Source organism: Apus apus, chromosome 1 (genome assembly GCF_020740795.1).
Source record: "Apus apus isolate bApuApu2 chromosome 1, bApuApu2.pri.cur, whole genome shotgun sequence".
In the NCBI taxonomy this organism is placed as follows: domain Eukaryota; kingdom Metazoa; phylum Chordata; class Aves; order Apodiformes; family Apodidae; genus Apus; species Apus apus.
The window spans coordinates 164,907,540-164,929,926 of NC_067282.1; the positions used below are offsets into that span (position 1 = coordinate 164,907,540).

Below are 22,387 nucleotides of genomic sequence, written 5' to 3' on the forward strand. Positions count from 1 at the left end.
TACTAGCTTAGAGTGTTGCAGCAATTGCTATATAATTGAAATTATATGTATAGATTGAATTTTAGGGTTTGGATGACAATATCAGAGGTAGTGGGCTGCTCTCCATAAAGGCAGATTATCGCCATACCTACCTTGAGTATCAGTATCATAGAGTGCATTTGTAAAAGTAACTTGAATGCAAAGTAAATTATGATTAATATGAAAATAACTTTCAGGTGTGTGTGCATTCTGTCTTGCAGGATTTTCTCAGAAGAAACCAAATCCTGCAAATATATACATTATTAACTTTATCATGTAGTTTCAGTGTAGCTATGTGAGTAATTAGAATTAGTAGAGCAATAAATATAAAAAATTAATAGATGGAAAGAAAAGATTGTCATTCAAGTAGGTAAGCTGCATATTGATTTGTGTTGATGATGTCCATGGTGATGGGTACTAAAGGGATTTTTTTGTCTTAACAAATGTTATCAGTGGCATGTAGTCAGGCTGTTTCAGTAGGTGTGATCAAGAATGTCATACATAAATCAGTGAGAAGAAATGGTCAGGACTGAGGGACACTTCTGCTGCACTCTGAAGGCATAAATTAAAAGTCCTAGTCAAGGAAATAATTAATAAAAAGTGCTTCTTTTGCCCCAGAAGTTTCCAGGACTCAGCTGAGACACAGAATACACAGGCAGGAATTTAACAGATCTTTCACATCTTTGTGATATTTTAATGAGCAAATATAAGTAATACAAATGCATCCATTGTGCATGTTTCCCCTTCAGTGGCTCCTTTGGTAGAAGACAAGATGATTTGATTAGTTCTAATGTTCCAAGTACTGCATCAACAGTTACCTCTTCTGCTGGTCTTCAGAAAACACTGCCAGCCAGTGCAAACACTACTACAAAGACTACAACGGGTTCTACTTCAGCAGGTGTACAAAGCAGGTAATGGTTCCAGCATGCTTCTTTTTTTTCTTCTTTTTTGTCAGGTCTACTGTGTGCTTATGTACGTGCATGCGTTCTTGTTTAGTAGATCCTGGGGCTCTGGATTTTTTCACTTGTCTATTAAATTTGTTTTAATTTTATACAATTTGGCTCAAAAATTGTGAATGGCTTTCTACTGTAAAGTGACAGCCAAGTTGGTATCAGAGAATAAATTCAATGTCAGAAAGGTGTGAAGAATTCATTTCTTCATTTCTTGTTCATTTCTTGTGAACTGCTCAATTCTTAATTTATTCAATAGCTCAAGTTGAGCTTTCATAGTAGAGACATTTCTCCGTTTGCTTAAAAAAAAAAAATCCATCCCTCAATTTACATGTTATTAGTTGTTTAGTAAAGTGCTTTCATTGTTTAGCTGTTTCCTTTTCTCTTTTTTTGTGTTGCTGCTTGTTATGCTGTAGTACCTCAAATCGTTTGTGGGCTGAGGATAGTACTGAGAAAGAAAAAGACAGTGTTCCTACAGCAGTGACCGTTCCTGTTGCACCATCTGTTGTAAATGCTACAGCCACTACCACAGCCATGACTACAGCTACTTCTGGCACTGTGTCCTCAACGTCAGAGGTCAGGGAGAGACGGAGGTGTGTAAAGGTCCTAAGAGTAATGTTGCTCTTATACAAAAGTTATTTTTTTCTTATTTAAAGGAATGTGTTGGTTACTACAAATTTGGAGAGTACATTGTGTAAAGGAGTGTTGTTTGCTTGCTTTGTATTGGAACAACTAGCAACTTGCCTCGATTTATGTAAGAGTTTAGTACTGGTAGAGATCATTCATGAAACTTAAAATTTGATATTGTGTATTTTTGACTGGCCTTGGGTTCTCATTTGGTAGGTGGTATTTTCATATTTGTGTTTCTGTTAATACATGAAATGAGTCCTCTTGAAAATAACCCATAACAGAACTATAAAAAATGCTGAAATTAAAATAAGAAAACCAATAATTAATTACCTACTACAAGTACATTGCTGCTGATGGGTGTGACTGTGCCACTGGCGGTATGTTAATCAGTTACAATGTAGCATTTTTTCAGTCATTTTATATGCCAGACACTACCTAGAAAAGAGTATTTGAACCCAACACATTCTGTTTATTTCATTGCATAATTTGGGTTCTCTTCTATTTGAAATGTAATACACAGTTGTAAATGCAATGGTTCAAGAGCTATTCTATATGAAGAATAAGTAAGAATCTGATGTAAATCTTACTTTAAAAATTTGGTGGTTTTTCTGTTATAGTTACATGGAAGGTGAGTTAAGATTGGTGCATATTTATGTTTCCATAAATAGTTGTTACCTGCTGTTTATGGAAGCAGAATTAAGATTTCTCAAGGTTGTCAATTCCTGTTAGCTTTCCCTGGGTTGTTCTTCTGGATATTTATAAATGTTTATCCTTTAAGCCTTTGCTGAAATGCAAGTTCAGATTTCCATGTTGCTCCTGTAGTAGTATTGAAATGTGACTCCTCTATCAGTGCCAGATGTGTGTATCTCTGTATGTTCGTGGAGGTAACGGAGCTTGTTTGTTATTACAGAAGAAACCTGGATTCTTTTGGCTCACTTAAGGCAGCAACTGTTTAAATATTTCTCATAGCTTTAGGCGTATTTCGGATAGTCTCCTTTCCATAGTTTTCCATTCATACCCAAAACTGAGATAAAATAAATTCTGTGATATGGAGATTTATTTTTTTTCTGTCCCACCATGATTCAGGAGGTGCCCACAGGTGCTTACGACCCATTTCAGTAACAACCATAGTCAGAACCTGCATTTTCCATAGCAAAATTTGACCAAATCTGACAAAGCAAAAACAAAATACAAACCATGCCTCGTTTTTTCACTAGTTCCAGTTTTAAAATGCAAATGCTATTTCAGTCTCATGAGATAGAAAAGCAGGCAAATGCAGAATTAAGGCTTTTCCTGTCTCGTTTGTTACCACTACTGTGTGTATACTAATGCGCATGTACTACATATGTTTTGGATACTTGCAGTAGGCTTGAAATTCCTTGCTTTGATCTGACTCTAGGCTAATGCATAGTCTTGCAGATGCATTCTTGATGGCATATTAAGGTATCCATTAAGTCTTAGAAATTAGCAAAACTGGAGTAGTTACTGCTTGCATGTGAGAAGGTGGTGCTGTATAAACACATGCATATCTATCTGTGTATATACAGATACATATATCTATATATGTGCGTGTGTGTATCTATGTTTATATGCATATGAAAAATCTGTCTTTATATTGAATATATGCTAAATATTTTCTTAAGAAATCAAGTTTGTTAATATTTATCAACTGAAATTGTGTACATGGAACGTACATTCGAAATACGTTTTTTAAGACTTTGAAAAGTAAACACATTATAAACTCTTCTAGTGATGATTCATGTCATGATGCATCCTTTGGAATAGCTGAAGAATCTATAGTCTTTATCTAAATTTTAGGACTGATTTAGAGAAATGGGGGAGAAAATGGCAAACTTGAATCTTTAAGTCTTTGTATCATGAATAATACTGCATAGGTAACCTACAAGACAGAGACAAGGCATGTTAGGGAAGGGCACTCTCCACTCTGCCAATAGCTGTACTCTGCATCAGGCGAATGGAGAGTTTTCATTTTCCCTCACTGAGGTTTAAAGTATTCCAAATCTATTGGAGACTAGGAGTATGATTTTGCATTTTCAGGTTTTTTTTCTGTTCTTTCGGCCAATCCAAAGGGTTTTTTTTAAATATTAAGTTATGAAAGTATTCCCAGAATATTCTGTAATAGAAAATCAACAAGTGCATTTAAAACTTTTATACATGCATCTATATATGTATTTGTATCTCTATGTATATTTTTATTGCAGTTGTCTGGCTTGGAGAATTTCTTTAATTAGAGTCCTTGTATGTCTACTTTGTAGCCTTCTGGCTTTGGTTACAGTTACCTACTTACTCTGCAGAATTTTTGTGGGTTTCATGAAGATTTATTTTTAAGCACAATTTTTTCAAAAGGAATTGGATTACTCAAAGCATGGATGATTGTGTGAAAATATGGTAACTACCTCCTCAAGGATTTTTAATCTCTGGGGCAATAGATGATATAATTAGGTTTTTCTGCATTAGAAGCAGAATCAGCTTTTTCAAAAAACCTACATGTTTAAAGTTACTACACACACATGCACACATTGTGTATAAGTGTGTAACTGGCTGATTCTTTGAGTTCTGGTACCCCTATGTTAATAAACTGGTGAAATACCCAAAAAGCTGTATGTGGAGAAAATGGTAAAAACAGATGTAAATTAAGTAGGAAAACAGCATTAATATTTCTTGAGTTCTAAGGCTGCTTAATAGATCATTATGATACAGATGAAATGTCCAAAATGTCATCAATCTTACATTTTCCTCTGAGTGCTTTGGTTTTCAGTCATATGGTGTTGTGGGGAATTTTTCTGACAGCTTAATGCATTTGCACAAAAATTATCAGTTGCCAATTTTGTTTGTAATTAACTCTTTAGATCATACCTCACTCCAGTACGGGATGAAGAGTCAGAGTCCCAAAGAAAAGCTAGATCCAGGCAAGCAAGACAGTCTAGAAGATCTACACAGGTACAGTTTTATTACAGCTTCTACAATTATTGAAACAAACTCATGAAGTTTCCTGAATAAAGTGAAGTTTTAATTTCCCAGTAAAGCTTAAAATAAATTGATGGGTCTTCCTGGTGAAAAACAACTTGCACCAGATGAAATAAAGCCTTATTTTTTTCCCTTCCTTCCTGGAAAGCTTTAGGACCTTTCATAGTATACTGGAAATTGCTTTTTCTAATCACTGAAGAGTGTCTTTAGTACAAATTTGAAAGCACAGACTCCTCCACTGAAAGGAGGTTTTTGATTGCATTAGAGTAAAATGGCTTAATCAAGTAATTGTATGTGTTGGTATTTAGCTGTTTAAGACTTTGCGTTCTTCAAGAACTAACAGCTCTCTGCTTCTGGCTGAAGACTTAATACTTGAGAAATAGGCATAGCATCTTGTTTTTACTTCCATTTCTAAGTTTTTCTGGTCTTCATGGGCTACCGAAGGGAAGAAGGGTAGTAAGGCACTGGAATAGGTTGCCCAGAGACATTGTGGATACCCCTTCCCTGAACGTGTGCAAGGCCAGGTTGGATGAGGCTTTGTGCAGCTTGGTCTAGTGCTCATAACAGGGAGTTTAGAACTAGATGATTTTTAAGTTCCCTTCCAACCTAAACCATTTGATGATTCTACAGTTTGATTGACCTGACCAACATATGGATAGCTAGTAAGATCCATGACAAATAAAAAAAAAATACATTAAACCTAGTTTATGTGGATATGGAAGAGTACCAACTAAGCGTGCTTTGTTGTTTGCTAATAATCTATAATACAACTGCATGTCTCATTTCAGTGGTTTTCTCTCTTAGTTTACATAGTTATATATTTGAAGGTTCTTCTCAATTTCAATCAGAAATACCTCAGACTGAATTGCGAACAGTGCAATCCTAACATAGGGAAGGATGTGAGAGTGGCAAAATAGATAATCTCTAAATTATACTTGAATGCTCTTTGGAGCACTTACCAACCACTACCGTTTGGAGTGTGTCTCCCCATCTCTTGTGTCAGCTGACAAACTGAGAATAATCAATGAACAGTCCCTGGAAAAAACAGCACAACAAAGTACTCTAGCCATCATCCTTATCTGCTTTAAGGCCATGTCAATATCTACATTGTTTATTGAATTTACTTTCAAATCTTTGCAGTTTTAAACCCCTCAAATACTTCTGCTTACCTTTCCTATTGAGGGATCCACACTGCTTGATAAAACATTTATCTTACTGGCATTCTTTTTTACCTCTTGATACTAATTCAGAGTACAGATAGATGGTCAAGCCACAGGCCAACTACTGTTGAATCTTCACAATGAAAAATCTTCCAGGAATTACTGTATTAATGCATTATCAACCAAAAAACCCAATTGAATAACTAATAAGCTGCAAAGTTTGCTTTGAAGAATAAGTTACATAGTGTTTTTAGTGTTATCTCGGTAGGATTCATCAACTCAAAAGTGCAGCAGAGAAAAGCTGTCTTCAGAAAATTGTTTGCCTTCTGAGCTTGTTTCAGAATTAGTTTTTAGCTTCAGAGTAACAGGGAAATAAGAAATGAGATGCAACTTTTTCTGGTGCTGTCAATGCAATTTTTCGTGTGTTGTTGATCTAAAAATCCAGTTGAGTGAGTGAATATGTAAAGTATCAACATTGTATTTTTAGGGTTCCTTCAAAATTATTTGGTATGCTTATGATGATAGTGGAATGGTCTGGTGGGTTCTTGAATGATTTCTATGTGATCTGTATGTACCAGTTCAACTGAAAATCGTGTTGCTGGAGAATCTGTGGTAGATCACATTGCAGCATCACTTGATACCAATCAAAGAGTGATGTTTGGTTCCAGAATTTGAGAGAAAAACTTATAGGTAGAACAGGCAAAATTTATTTCTGATTAGATAGGATTAATTTTCTTAAGCTGAATTTTTTCTTTAAAATACGTTTTTCTATTATGTGATCATCTACATTAAAACGAGTGATAAATAGACACGTTTGCTGACTGGTCTTTTTGCAGGGTGTAACACTGACAGATCTTCAAGAAGCTGAAAAAACTATAGGAAGAAGTCGTCCCACGCGAACCAGAGAACAGGAAAATGAAGAAAAAGAAAAAGAAGAGAAAGAAAAGCAAGACAAAGAAAAACAAGAAGAAAAGAAAGAATCTGAAACTAAAGATGATGATTATAGACAAAGATATTCCCGACCTGTTGAAGAGGTATTTTCATTGCGGGTCTCTGTAGGTAGAGATATTATATGAAACTTACTCCTGCTGTAATATTTTTATTTTGATACTACTGTAAAAATTATTTACATATTTGAATGTTTAAGTATATTTGTTTAATATTGTTAAATTAATTTTGACCTTTTTCTGCTGAATAGCCTTATCGCTATAGACCAACTTCAACTTCATCATCCACGTCTTCGCTCTCCACCACCACTAGCTCTCTTTCAGCTTCAAGTCAACTAAACAGACCAAACAGCCTCGTAGGTATAACTTCTGCCTATTCTCGGAGTGGAACAAAGGAAAGTGAGAGAGGTAGGAGTACTACTGTTTGTGAAGGGTTTTGTTAGGTTGGTTGTTTTTTTTAATTAACAAAAGGCAGCCTGTGTTTCTAAAGATATTTCAAAATGGGGTTTAGTATGTAAAATGACTGGGGATGTATCTTACTCCCATTTTCTGTAAGAAATTCCAAAACTTGCATATAGAGAGAAAAAAGTACTTCGTGATATTTAGTATGTGAATCTGTGTTTTCCATTGGTGGGTCATAGAAACATCAAATATGCTGCCATCATGATCCACATAATGCTTTTATTTCTGCTTTAACACAGCAACTATAATAAAATACCGCATTTCAGAGTTAAAACACAGGTTTTGAGGAGGAATTTTACTTGGTTAAATACTTGGTAAATAACTCGGGATTGTTTCAGTCCTTCCACACTGAAGGATTGCAGTGATGCTTTAATGCTTTAAGGATCTCTCAGAGTTTCATGAGCAGCTTAAAACAAAGGGAAAGCGGATATTTCTGGTGGTAGTTTGAAGTATTTAGTGGAAGCATGCTTCTAGATACTTAAATGGTTTATGTAATCTTAAGCTGAGGATCAGTTGCATGATTCAGAGGTCAGAAAAAAGCTTTTTTCTGATGTCACAGAGTCTTTGCTCTCCTTCAAACTGTGAATCACCTGCTATAATTCTCAAAGGATGATGTGCCTGATTAATGGCCTGTCAAAGGAGGAGACTGTCTCCTGTTTTCTGTTGGAGGAATGCTACAGCTCACTTGGGATACTTGAATTCAGGTTACTGATTAGTAACTTGAATAAGATTACTGATTGAAATTGATCATTTTGTTATACAGAGGATCAGATTAAATGATCCTCTGATGAAATCTCCATAAGCTATATAGCAGTATGGCCATGTTCCCTAGACTGGTATTTTCTGAAGTTATTTGGGCTAAACTTCAGGGATATGTGTTCTGATTTTTTTTCCCTGTGTCCTAACATGAACTGAAATTTGGATTAAAATTCTTCAGTGCACAGTTGCTCTAAGAAAATCTTTCTAGACTGTTCTGTGGAAAAGTTTTTCATGAGAAAATATGAACTACAGTAGTATTTTTTCAAATTATTACTTAGGAGGAGAAATACATTACTGTCTGAAAGCCCAGAGGTAAAATCACATTTTAGTTAATTGGGAAAGGTATATGTTCCTCGTGAATATTTGTATTTCCTTCTTTTCTGTTTAATTCTTGATTCACACTAAAATGTTTACCTCTGAAGACTACTGATGGTAAAGTTATTAGTGATGTTTCTATTTGAACTCAAATCTGTGGTTTCTTTAAAAAAAGAACAGCAGACTGAATGATAATAGGTAGATAGACTGCATTATAATAGGTAAATAACTTCAGATTGGGCAGGTTTGTTTAATTATTTGTATCTTTTTTAGATATTACTTGTAAACATACAGTGGAACAAACACAATCCTGAGGTATTATTTTGGTTTTGAATTGTAATTGCATTTTTTCTAAAGAAAAAGGCAATCTATACTGTAGTATTAATCTATAATAGATTAATACTGCAATATACTATAAAACTAATAATAGATTAGAGGGCTGTGATGACTTTTAAAAGTTGGGTGTTTTTGTAACAAACTCTTGATGTAAGCAAAAAATACTGTTTGATGAAGAATGATGAATTATCTTCTCTCATTTTGTACTTCTGTGCATACAGTGACACAGATGTTTGAACTATTCCATGACAGTTTTGAAAACTGACTTTTAAGTCAAAATTTTAGCGTATTTCTATTACATTGAAACATTTTGTTTTGATGGAATTAGTATTTTGCAGTTGCTTATTGAGAATTGGAATAGTATTTACAGTAGTTTAGAGCTGTGTTCTGAGGAATGTGTATTACAGCAAACCCTGTATGTGGTAAGAAGCCCTTTAACAATTGTATTTCAGGTAAAAAATTACTTGTAAGCATTTTAAGGACTAATCGTTATTTCAGAAAGTTTTCAGAAAATTATTCTATTGTGTCCTATTTAAATGAATAAGAAAGTTGTTATTAACAGAAGGGGGCAAAAAAGAGGAAGAAAAGGAAGAAGATAAGTCACAGCCTAAGTCTATAAGGGAAAGGCGGCGACCGAGAGAAAAACGACGATCTACAGGAGTTTCTTTTTGGACTCAAGATGTAAGTAAATGACTGCTACTGGTCATTTATAAGCTCACCTTGCAGTAATATGGAATTTATATAATGTATTCTTAAAATAGAAAATAGTTTAGAGTAATACAACATGTAACTAATTGTTGTGGAATTGTTCTGGAAAAATTGATGCTTATTCAAGTTATGCATTCTCTGTTTTGAGGCTTTTAGGAGCATAATCAAAATTAAGTTAAAGTTATGTTGTTAAAAAGAAATCTAGAATACTGTAATATCCATAATTTAATAGGAATTAGTCATAATCTATGGAAAAAAATAATCATGGAAATATTATTTTCTATTCTTACAGCATGCAGTGCAAAACTGTAAGAATGAGACTGATTATCTGGCACGTTACAAGTAGCCATGTGCTTACAACTGAAAGAACTGCTATCAGATTAGAAGGGTTATAGTTGATATTTAAGCCTATTCCCTTTCTCCTTTCTTTGTCACGGAATCAGTGTGTACTTCTGTAAAAGCAAGATTTTCATGTACCAAATGCAGAGTTCTTTCCTCCTTCTGGTACTGAAAATATGTACTTGTTTGAGAATTTTCATCACACACACCATGAATTGTCTACACAACTTAGAATTCTACTGCTCTTAGATTTTCATATTAAAAGTCTAGAATGCCTTAAAATCTCAGTAAACTTTCAAGAGCTTAATTATTTTTCCTCTCCCATTTCTTTCACCAGAGTGATGAAAATGATCAGGAGCACCAGTCCGATTCAGAAGAAGGAACAAATAAGAAAGAAACTCAGGTAATTTAAAAAAGATAATGAATGCATTAACTTTCTAACAGATGGATTTTGATTGTAAAATTACTGCAGTTGGATTGAGGTAAAAGAGTACATTTAGTAAGAGTTCTTATGCATGCTTTCTGATTTATAATTTATGGATATGGTATTGTGCCAGTTCCTTTGCAGGCTTTAATAGCAATTTTTAACTTATTAACAATGACTAAAGCTGATATTTTTATTTTTCATTCCAATGATGTAGAATTAGCAGCCCTAGAATGTAGGTAAAAATTCTGACACATAGGTTAGGGACACCTTGCAGCAAGTTACTGGAGAGAGCTTTCAGTTTATACTTTGCAAAAAATCTTTGGTCCATCTTCTCTGTTAGTTTTAGATAAAAGATGTCCAGTGACTTATACACACTAGTTAAAACCTTTGACAATTAAGCCCAGTCCTCCTATCAATAATATCTTTAACAAATAATATGAGAAGTTAATATAATTAAAGTTGTGATGCTAAACTCTTAAATGCAAGCTGAAAAGGACAATATTCCTGATTTTTCTATTGAAGAAAATGGATTTCTGAACATATGAATTCAGTGTTATTAGTCTTGTTAAAAAGTCAGTAGAAAACAGTATAATAGGCTTGATTTGATGAGAAAAGTCCTAATTAACTGAATGGTGTCTGACAGTGGAATGAAGAGGGGTTAAAAGGGAAGTGACTTAAGCTGCATTATTAAATGGCATAGCAGAATGTATTTCTTTTGACCTAAACCCTGAAGTGACATGCTACAGAATTGGGCTCATTACTGAGGAATAAAACTCAAGTGATGTTTTTCTCTTTTTTGTAAAAGTTTCCACTACACATTCCTTAAATACTTTACCTAAGAGATTTGTCTGTGCCATCTTGGTTTGTTGTATTTTTTATTTCCATGTCATGTTAACATAAGGGCATATTCCTGTTTCTTTTCCTCCCACTAGCACATGTCATTATGCTTAGATCTGTAATTACTCTGTATTCTATTCTGTAGAAATTAATTTTAGTAGAGTGTGCATGTGGTTCTTCTGATTGAGTTAGGCTCATACAAAACTGCAGTGAAATAGTGGTAAATCAGGCACCAAATCATAAATGTGATCTATAATGAAAAGGGTGGGTGTGTTGGAGTGGGATGGTGAAGTGTGGATTTGACTGCCTAATCACGGCTTAACTTAGGAGTCAAAGCATCCTCCTAACCTGTATACTTTCTGCAAAAGGCTTTGATAATTTGGTTTCACTAGAAATCAGTGTAATACCAGATTTGAGATTATGGGGAGCTCTGAAATAAATGGAGTGTGTGAACCAAGTTCACTGTGACCTAGATACATAAATCGATTTGGCTTTGTTGCTGCAAGCTCTTTTGTCACATGAGCTGCAGAAAATATGAAAACAGAGAGAAAGTGAATTAAATCACAATAAGTATTTCATGTGTTTTTAAGTTTTCTTTTATAATTTTGCCAAACCTAGTACAGAATTGCCAGTATAGTATCAAAATTGCAGATATTCTAGCCTTGTAATTATTATAATCGTGTTAACTATGAAATATCTTAAAATTTGTATATAATTATTTCATTGTTTTCATATTAAATTGTTTTTTTCCGAGCATAAAATGGTTTATCAGAGAATTAAAACTTTATGTAGATTTCAAGTAACTTTCTCTCTTTGACAAACTATTGAGCATTTATCAGTGATAAACTGAGAACTAAATATATTACATTTAACAACGCAATGTTTTGCAACCTTGCAAAAATATCAGTGAAATAGATCTTGAACATTCTAATAGGCAATTTGCTCACAAATCCATTGCAAAAGCATAACTTTTCATTTTTTAAATGCCGAAAGTAATTGCACTTCCCTTTTTGCAGTTGCTAAATCTCTTCCCTTTGACAAATCTTGCATGTTTTATTGTAGACATTCATCATTATTTGTTTGTAAATACTTTTCAGTTCTAGGAAGAGAAAAAGAGAGATTAATAAATTAGAATTATAAGGAAAGACATTCAGAAAATAGTTTCATTTTTTCAGTTGTGCTGATTATTTGATGTACTGCTCATCAGAAGACAGACATTTTGGAAATGCTGTTACTTCCTCATTTGATGCAGGTATTAGGTTTTTTTGCTGGGTGAAGCTACAAGCCAGAGGTAGAAGATGGTAACTGTAAACCAGAAACTGTACCAACTGTAAACTGTCCAAGGGCTTTGGTGGCAACTCAAGATTTTAAACTAAAGAGAGCAGGTCAAGAACAAGCTTTGCACATGGGTATCTGCTACAAAGAAGATTAAAGGACCTTAGAAAAAATAATATCTAGCCTGAAATCTTAAAGGAACCAGAAAAATATGGAGGTCTTTGAAAGAAGTGTCCTGAAAGGTTTCAGTTTGTGCTTTCGTGTTCTTCAGAAATGTGTTGTGACTTCATAGCTGATCATTTGTCCATAAAGGAGAGCTAATAAAAAGAAGTCAGACTTTGCTAAGCACTTGGACAGTTGGAGGTTGTTCTAATGAAATTTTGTTTAGGCTTTTTCATGTCAAGAACATAGAATGTCTGTGACTGAGCTGAACTGAAAGAAGTAAAAGGGGAAAATAAAGAAAACTGTGCTAAACGAACAAACAAACTACCCCAAACATGTTTTGTGAAAAATGAGGTAAACAAGAAGAGATGTGCTTGAGTATGTGCTGCTGTTTCACTGAGGTGTGGAGGCTGGATGATGCTGGAGCAGCAAGAGCAGGGCTTCACAGCTTTCGGGGCACAGAAACCACGGATATAGTTTTCTGGAGATTTACAGAGTTCTTGTCCAGCTTCTCAGGTTTGCAGCCTCAGCCAGGAGAATGGGAATGGGCTGCATTCGTGTTTTCCTGCCTGTAGTAATTAGTGCTCTTTTACCTCACCAGTTCATTTGGTATAGCTGGAAAATTTTGTTCCTGAGATGGTCTGTATGTGATTTAATAACTTGCCTTTCCGTTTGTAAAGTTATAGTGCAGCAGGGGAATGCAGAACTGGGAGGTTTTCACATTCCCATGGCACCATGGGGAGTCCACTAGAAGCAAAGAAAAACAGCCTTTAGAAAGTGTATTTATTAAGAAATAATGCAGGAACAGTTTACTTTCTTGTAGTGCCTGTCCTACATTGTAGGTAAAGGTTAAAAAACCAGCTTAGCATTTTTCTACTTAAAACATTCCTTCAAGGTAAAAAGAGAAAACCTAAAGTCTTTACAGACAAAGCCTCCTCTGTTTTGTTGAGGTGAGAAGGAAGCAGTGGAAAGGGGATTTTTGTAGGTCATTGATTACATGGTGGAATTCTGTAATCTCACACTGATCTTACTTAAACATACGATAATGCGAGATAAGTCTCATACTTAGGTGGAAGTTAATCTTCTTGTGGTCAGTAGCTTAAAAACTATCATGTATAGGTGTGTGTCACCTAACCGTGACATTTTCTACAAAATCGCTTGTGTTCTCAGCATTCTTCATATTCTTAGAAAAAGGAAGTATTTAATTAGGAGTGGTTAGGCTGCAGCAGGTACTTTTGGAATCCTATGTGTAGTAAATACATTTCAAGGTGCCAGTTGGGGGCGGGGGGGGGATATTGAGTGTCTTGTGGAGAATGCTATTTTCATCTGTGCAAGTTGAAAAAACACTCTTATATAAAAAAGTAAGTCAAACAAACCACTCCACCTCCCAAAAAAACCCACCCATGGGGAAGGCTTCAGCTGCTACTAGGTGAATAAGGTTGGAGGATGTCCAGATGATGATATGTAAGCAGTGTTTCTTGACCAAACTGTCTTCACTCAGGTTTCTTATTATAATTGGCATAAATGACAAATCTGTATTGACCACCCAGAAGGGAAAAATATTTGGACAACTAATGTAATGCTTGTAGGGCACTCCCTAACTCTTAAGTCATCACTTCTAATTAAATTTCGCTTGTGAAGTGTAGTGAGTGAACTTGATGCCTGTGGATTCACCTGGAATGAATGAATGCAAGTAATATAAAAAATTAAATTATGTAATTTAAATTAAGTATAGTAATAAGTACTTTCTTATGTTGCTGGTATAGTAGCTTGTTTTACATAGAGCTATGTTGAAACAATGATCTTGTAGCTTAGTTAATATTATTATTTTGAGCTGAAGTTGTTATTATGTTGAGCTTTCAGGACATTATTGCTAATGTTAGAGAAAAAGAAGAAGGAACAGGGAATTCAAGGAACACATCTCTGATGTCTCTGAAAACAGGCAGGCAAATGGCAGAATGTACAGACTGCTGAAATGACTCCAGTGTTTAGGACAGTCTGAACTTCTAGTGTGTATTGTTAACATCCTTGTAAATCATATTTTGGCAAGCACATTCTAGCACATATTTCCTTCTGTTCCAGACATAACAAAATTGAAGCTTGACAATGTTCAGATAATATATGCTGTTGGATAGAGTGTGCCTTGAACATAACTGCTTGGCTATACTTGTTCACAGATTGTTATGTATTTAATGAAATTACTGACCTGATCTGTTCTTTTTCTTTCTTTTTACCCCTCTCCACCTCAGACTGATAGCCTTTCAAGGTATGTGCAATTTAAGCAAATAATTTTAAAATCATTACACTTTTTGTTCACATATGCTTAAATTCTTTATGTACAAATTCAGTTTAACCTTAGTAGTAAACTCGGTTGAGCTTTAAAAGGTATTATTGATATTTATATACAATATAGTTGTAAAGCTACAGTATTGATATTTTTTTCCACATGTGGGTGGGATACCTTATTCTGGGAGATGTATTTTGACTCTGTATTTGTAGTGCACTGAAGGCAGGCTGGGCATTTCGTAAAACACAGTGGATACAGTACTATTCCCTACAAATTTTTCAGTATGAAGTCAGCTTTTACAATGAAGACAAGAGGTTCTTGTTGTCTCTCCTAGAATACTGAAAATTTTCTATGGAATCTCAAGAAAAGTACTGCAGCCTTGGAAAATCAGATTTCCTTAAGATTTGTTAACACTGAAAAGCAGAAATACCAATTGTAAAAAAAAATAATTAAAAATAAGATTGTTGTTGGTTTTAGACCTTTAGAATTAGTTCCTGAAATGTATCACGTTCTGTCCGTGCTGGACATGTGTTAAATAGAACTAATATAGCAGGTGATCAGTGAAGAGTGAGCAGCATGAAATTATTTGAAGCTTTATTAATACTGGCTGTAATTTAGTAATTAGTGGAATAAAGACTATACTGAAGATTTGTTTAATAAACTGCTTCTGTTGAAATACTTGAATTCACAACAAATAGTTTTGAAATCTCCTTGGTTTCTTTAAAAAAACTTGGAGAGTTCATCTGAGCCAATAGTTTAGAGATTGCTTTTTTAAAACCCTTCAATTAAAATAATAAATTTGTTTAAAATTGGTCTCCATTATAAATAAAGAAGAATTATATTATCTGTGCTAATATGAAGTCCTTTCAGACCTGTAAATACTTGCTCGAATTAATTAAATAATTTAAAAGTTTTCTTTTCATACAGTGCAGGCACTTGCTTGGCAAACTGAGCAATTTGAAAACAGTTCACACAGAGAATCTTGAAGTACCAAGGGAATGTAAAAATTAAATTTGAATCAAATTAGAAGACAGTGGCTTGGCTAAAATACGTCATTGTATTTGGTTGTTTTCAGCTGGCTAAAGGCAAACCCACAATGTTTGAACACAAAGGCAAAGAAAATAACTTCTCTTTTGCAGATATGACACAGGATCCCTCAGCACGTCTTCAGGTGATCGTTACGATTCAGCGCAGGGGCGATCAGGGTCACAGAGTTACCTTGAAGATCGAAAACCGTACTGCAGTAGGCTAGAAAAAGAAGATAGCACTGATTTTAAGAAGGTATCTGATCCAGTAAACTTCATAAATTGTCTGGAAATAATCTCACATTGCATCACAAATGCTGCTTAAAGCAACTCTGCTGAGTAGAAGAGCAACTACTTCGGTGTGGGAAAATGCACATTACAAAACAGCTTCTGGTTTTTTCACTTTTCTCTTCAGTGCTAGGGGGAAATCCAGAGGAGTTAAGATACTTTTTTTTACATATATATACATACGTGAAAACTTTTATTTTTTATGTTTGCTAGCTTACATACATATGTAAAAATTTGTTTAGATCTTGCTTTAAAATAAGAATTTGTTGAGAGGTCTACTGTGGTGTTTTCTGTGCAGTCTCAATCAAAAAAAAAGTGGCAAGTATGTTTTTAGTATGTGTAAGGTAAGTTGTGTGCTCCTTATGCAAAGTTGCTTGTTTCTCGACATACTTAGTTCTTTAAACTGCTTGTTAATTCTAAACATTTTTAAAATCTAGAACTGATTTTTACTTCTTAGACTGTTAATGTATTTGTTCACTTTACATACAGCTCACTCAAGGTTTTTTAATTTTTCAGCTAATCTCACTGAATTATTATTTGGTATTTATCTTTAAATGAATATTTTCTCTTAGCTTTATGAACAGATTCTAGCTGAAAATGAAAAACTGAAAGCACAGTTACATGATACCAACATGGAACTTACAGATCTTAAGCTACAGTTGGAGAAGACCACTCAGGTTTGTATAAAACAAAAAAAGCCTGTATTTAGCTGACAAGGTAGATGGCAAACTAGAAGCACCCTGCGTTATGGGCTGCCCTTTAATAGGCATCAGCTTTGTTTCTTATCCAAAGATGGGAGTGAAGAAGAGTACCTCTCTGTTTCTAAAGAGTAAAGAACACAGGATTCTGGTCTTCAGCTGTGAACAAAATGTGTGGGGCTGCCTCTTGCCTATTTAAGTAGTAGTGGTTCTTGCCAGCGTGTATCTGGAACTTCCGTACAGGGTAGGGGTAAACACTTTCTACACTCTTAAGCATAGATTCAAACTGTCAGTTGGGATTGATTGATTCATTCATAAACCTGCTGGCAGATTGGCATAACCTGCCAGTTCTTCCTGGCTGGTTATATAGCTTTATCTTAGAACTGGAAAGCAAATAGTGCGTTCCAGTTAAAGATAACTGCTGTCAGATAACAGCGCTGCATACAGTAAGACCATATATGTACACAAAAGTTAAATTCATTTAATAATTAATTAATTAATAGAGCGTTCCCTGTTCTCAGATCACATTTACCACAGTTTACCAGCGTAGGTACTTCACTGTCTTCCATGTGTATGTGTATAAATATCAGTGAAGTACATTAAAAAGGTGTGTTTTTTGTAATGGTTTAGATAGAAAGACCATTTTACTCCTACTTGCCAAAGGCCATGTAGTGATTAAATTTTGAAGGGATGGTCACGGAGGAAATACAAGATAAATCTAGTTCATTCTTCTTCATTCTTTGTTTTAGTGTTACTTCCCTGAACACACTTTAACATGCTTTTGAGGGCATACATTGGACACAATACTAAAATGTCCAATTGAATTGGTTTTCCTCAGTTTTATGTTGTTTGAGAAGAAGTACCAGTGTCTTTACTAATCTTGTGTTTCAGAGACAAGAAAGATTTGCTGACAGATCACTCTTGGAAATGGAGAAAAGGGTGAGTGTCTGCCAAAGATCTCTTAAGTACTCCAATTCAGGCTTTGTTTTAGTTTGTTTTGCAACCTCTGGCTTGGATATATTTTAATGGGAATAGAAGCCTTTCTTATAACTTGCATATTTTAGAAGATTTAGGGATTTTAGGTTTCAAAGTGTCAATTAATTTGAGATACTGTGAGATGGAATTACTGTTAAGAATTGCCTTCAGGTTGCCTGTTGGTTGCTGGTAACCAGGTTCTAAACCCCAGTGGCCTACAGGGATCTGCTGCTTTTTCCATCTCATCCAAAACAATGTTGGCACTCCAGAAGCTTAAGCAGATTCAGAGCATCTCATTTTCTAATGTGTTTTCAACATTCAGAGACTTTCATTTCCTCAGAGCTTTCCAGAGGTGTGTGTTGGTTTACCACATATTGTTAGTAATAAAGTAGCTGTTTCTAACTTGCAGATGTGAGACCTAAAACCTGCTAATGATATAGAATTAATCATACTCTGTCCCTTTGCTTGTACTGCAACTTTTTCCAGAGGGAGTATGAAACTGGGGAAGAACAAGTAAGCAGAGTGGGAATTGGCATCAGGATCCGAGACAACCCTAAATAATGTAATAAATATATGAGATAGACTACAGGAAGTATTTCAGAGGTTGGACACATGATAATTTTAGACTGTAGTTTCATACTAATTTAAAGTCATTCCTTACAAAAGCTGCATTCCAAGGCAATGTAAAGCAAAATACATTGGTTTTGTTGTGGTCCTGGCTTCCTTCATGACCCTGGCCACATGTTCCTTTCTCTTCCCTTGATTCTGGAGACTAGACACTTAAACAGAAAGAAAACTAAGTGGTCTTTGACAGTAATAAGTGATATGGTATACATTTATTTATCCCTGGTAACTTCACAGTCACTAGCACTTTATGTTTACTTTCAGTATTTGAGGTTTAGAAAACAATTTTTGGTTCTACAAACCTGTCTAGTGTATAAACAAGCACTTGGTTGATGTTATAGAAGTGCATGGAGATACAGAAAGGCTCTCAGGCACTTCCTGAAGTTCAATTATCCTTATCTTAATAATCTCTCCATATAATTGCAGCAGCCTTTTAGCACCTATTTCTCCTTGATTTTTTGGCATCCTGCTGTAGACAGTGATCTCATCAGTAGAAAAGTTTCATCAGCAGCTTTAATTGGTTTCTTACTTGCTGTCATGACCACACAAGTGGACATTTAATTATTTCATAAATTTAGCTGCATCCATTACTTTATAGGTTCCATACTGCAGACCATTCAGTACTGCATAGCTAGACAGTATTTTGACTTTAAATTCCTGCTTTGCTTTTTCCCAAAATGGGCCATTGCATTAAAACAATTGGCTGTATTAGAAATCCTAGCACTTTTTTTTTGTAAAGACATTTAGTCAACAGCAAAATGTCTTTCAGAAATGTTACTCTTCCTAAATATATTGGTATTAAAGCTAGCAGATAAAAAAATAAAGTTAGTGGTAATGGTGTATGGCTGAAACATGATTTACACAAGATTTATGAGCTGTTCCTTCTATTTTATAAATTTTAAACTTATTTTCAGACGATTTTAAAACAGGAATTTATTTGCTATTGTATTTTTGGCATTGTCTTTAAAATCTGGAGTTAAATTTCACTTTGAAAATGATTGGAGCAGGATTGTTAGCTGCTAGTCATCAATACCATCATCAATCACAAAATTCAGAGTTTAGTGGTTGTTTTAAAGACACCTTTTTAATGTATAATGTAAGAATATAAATGTAAGGAGTAGAAACAAATTGTAGAGCTTTTCTAAGTATAGTTCTCCAGGTGGATGACTTCAGTAAACCAAAATATAAAACTTAAGTTGTATATATAAATTACGTAGAAAAAAGAGGAGGGGAAAAGTGGTGAGAATAAATGGGAAGAAATGAAAAGGCTGGTAGAGAAAACGCTGAGTCGTCTTTGAACTATGATATTTCCGAGCTGAAACATACCTTTTCAGTAAAGACGATAGGAACATTTACTAAACCTAGAATTGCACAGCAATAAAATTTAGAGAGTAATGGCTTTGATTTTTATTTTAACTCAGCATTCAGAAGTGGGTTTCCATTACGTGATTTGGTGATGCATTGTCAGTATTATTTATTTGAGAATGGTTTACCTGAAAGGGGCTATTTCCATGGGGGTGGGGGTACAGTTGGATTACAGAAGCAATTCCTAGCAATACACAGGCAAAAATAAGGGTTTCATTAACGATCTATACTCTGAAAAGTATGCTAGAAAACCTTTGCAAAATTTCAAATGAAGTCATAATAAAACTCAAACTGCCAGGTTTCAATCTGGATCAGAGTTGGGAATTGTAGTTATCTTGAAGCAGTTCCCCCCCATATTTTAGGCTGCATCATCTGGGAATTTGGTTTACAGAGAGGTGTATTTTTTGCTATTGCTGAATATACAAATACGCATCTGAATTTACTTCTGAATAATTATGTAACTCCGGGGTCGGTTTTTCACCTGTGTATATAGCTGTACCTCGGTCTCACTGCACCAAGTCTGTGGTTCTTAGTTGCTTCGATAAATACAAATGAGCTATTCTGTTTTATAAGCTGAAAGACTAGCGTGGGGTTTTTTTCATTTTAAGGGTTACAGATGTTCCTTGGCATACCTTATAGTGTTGTTGAAGTACGAAATAAAATTTTAGACTTCAAACCCTTTCTTTCTAATCAGTATTGGCACATCTCCACAGTGAAACTCCAGTGTGTTGCTTTGTTGGTATTCCTCAAGGCACTTCCTAAAAGAGTAAGCAGTTCAGGAAAAAAGAAACATAGCTTCATCTAATCAGAACAATATGTTTTTACAAAGCATCTTATATTTAGGCTAGTCCATTTAAATGTTTCTTTTATATAATGTGGGGTATGCAAAGTTAGTGAAATGAGGTTATTATTTGATGGACTTTTGTTGCTAGCAGTTGTTCCTAGACAAGCTCGACATGCTAGTTAAGCAAACTCATCAAAAAGACTAACAGATAATCGCAGGAATTGTCAAATATTGCTTAATACAAGAATTCTGATAATAAATGTTATTCTACATAGCTAGTAGGTAACTGATGCACTTCTGTGTAGGATGATGTGGGTTTTTTGTTCATCACTTGCTTACTACAGTTAACTTACTATGCCCATTACTATCAGTTGGTATAATTTAATGGGAAAAGTCCTAACTTGAAGGAGTTCTTGAGTACATTCAGTACTAACAACTGCAGTAATCTATTGCTTTGATAAACCTTTGAAGTTGTTTGCTAAAATGGGAAAGTGTTGGGGTATAACTGCACTCTTGATTAAACTAAATTCAAATGATTTATATCTGAAAGGTGACCGGCAAGAGTCAGTATCTACTGGGCGGTATGATCTAACCAAAGTTTTACACACCTCAGTCCATGCTGCTCGCTGTTTGCCTAGCACTGTTGTATGCAGATGCATATGTCCACCCCGCAATAATCTGTTGCTTTTGCCTTTCACACTTTGGAAAAATCTGAATGTAGAGTACTGATAACCGCAGCTGCTTTTAAATGAGACACACTGCATTGTCTGACACAGGAAAGCAAGCAAGCAAGCTATAAACCCCTGAAGTCTATTGCATTAGCTATTCATCTGCCAGATGTGTTGAAAATTACATTTAAACAAAATAATGTCATTTAGAAATCCAATAGTGTGTCTGCACTGCAGACTGCAGCACAGTATAGAAAACCTTAAGTTAATTTTCACTAAGCTAACTTGGTTACTCTAATCAGTATAATCAAAACAACCTGAAATTCTCTACAAAGGATGATTTCTCCTGCTTCTCAGGTAAAAAGAAAAAAAAGAGGAAAAAAAAAAAAGAAAAGAAAAAAATATACTAGAAATGTAGAAAATACTCAGTAAACTTTTACACAATAAGCTGGTGGTCTGAGGTAGCTAGATTTCTGTGGTACTCAGCTGAATTCCTTTAATGTAAATACGGGTGTGTCTACACTATGTTGCAGGTTATAGTGTGGACAGATCCCACTGAGCTGAGACAGATGTTTCAGCTATGTTTGCTCGTCTCCAAAAGCTTATGCTTTTGTGCTTGTTTCTCTTAATATTCTTGTTAGTTTCTGATAATATTCTGCATTTCTTGTATATTAAGCCTAGCTCATGAAAATATATCCAAACAAATGGTATGTACCACCTGTCTAAATTTGTGTAAAGGAAGGGGTTATATTTTGTAGGACTTGATATAAATTTCTATATCTTCCTCCTCAGATATTAAGATTCCATGTTGACAGAATTTCTATGTGTCACTGCCATCACAAGTTTCCTGTCCACACTATGCTTTTGGTTGTATCATCTTTGAAACTCAAAGTATTTCACTGTTACCACAGTATTTAAAAGCAATAATTTTTTTTTAAATGGTATCGTTAAGTGTTAACACACATCTTTTGATTTAGGAAAGAAGAGCTCTAGAAAGAAGGATATCTGAAATGGAAGAGGAACTGAAAGTAAGTAAACTGTAACACATTAAATTGTTAATAACAAAGTGTATGACTATGTCAGGGCAACACGTAGTCTGGCAGTATTGCTGTTCTCTATAATTTCATTAGAAATAACTAAGTTATTGCTGCATTTCAAAATAACTCATATCATACAGCTTGTAGCAAACCAGTTACACTCACGAGTAGCCATATATGTAGGACTTCTAAGAAGGCACTGAGACTTAGGCTTCTATAATGTATTGGCTAACAGGAAACGTTTAGAGATGGCTGGAGCGAAATATATCATGATCTAGTCAAGGTGGAATTCCAGTCTGTGTTTTGATGTGATACTCTGTATT

General features: G+C 34.7%; 1 protein-coding gene across 5 annotated transcripts in view; it reads left to right on the top strand.

The window, feature by feature from the left end:
- Positions 1-22,387, top strand: part of PPP1R12A (protein phosphatase 1 regulatory subunit 12A) — a 120,676-nt gene that overhangs the window by 90,114 nt on the left and 8,175 nt on the right. For 2 of the 5 annotated variants that reach the window (XM_051610072.1, XM_051610062.1), the window contains exons 13-24: positions 768-929; positions 1,385-1,561; positions 4,469-4,559; positions 6,583-6,780; positions 6,945-7,101; positions 9,128-9,246; positions 9,950-10,015; positions 14,563-14,579; positions 15,740-15,881; positions 16,486-16,590; positions 17,503-17,550; positions 22,005-22,055. In XM_051610072.1, coding sequence (XP_051466032.1) covers positions 768-929; positions 1,385-1,561; positions 4,469-4,559; positions 6,583-6,780; positions 6,945-7,101; positions 9,128-9,246; positions 9,950-10,015; positions 14,563-14,579; positions 15,740-15,881; positions 16,486-16,590; positions 17,503-17,550; positions 22,005-22,055 — 1,333 coding nt within the window. Of the gene's footprint in view, positions 1-767; positions 930-1,384; positions 1,562-4,468; positions 4,560-6,582; positions 6,781-6,944; positions 7,102-9,127; positions 9,247-9,949; positions 10,040-14,562; positions 14,580-15,739; positions 15,882-16,485; positions 16,591-17,502; positions 17,551-22,004; positions 22,056-22,387 lie in introns of those variants that run through there. The other 3 variants (XM_051610032.1, XM_051610051.1, XM_051610042.1) reach the window with 2 other exon arrangements.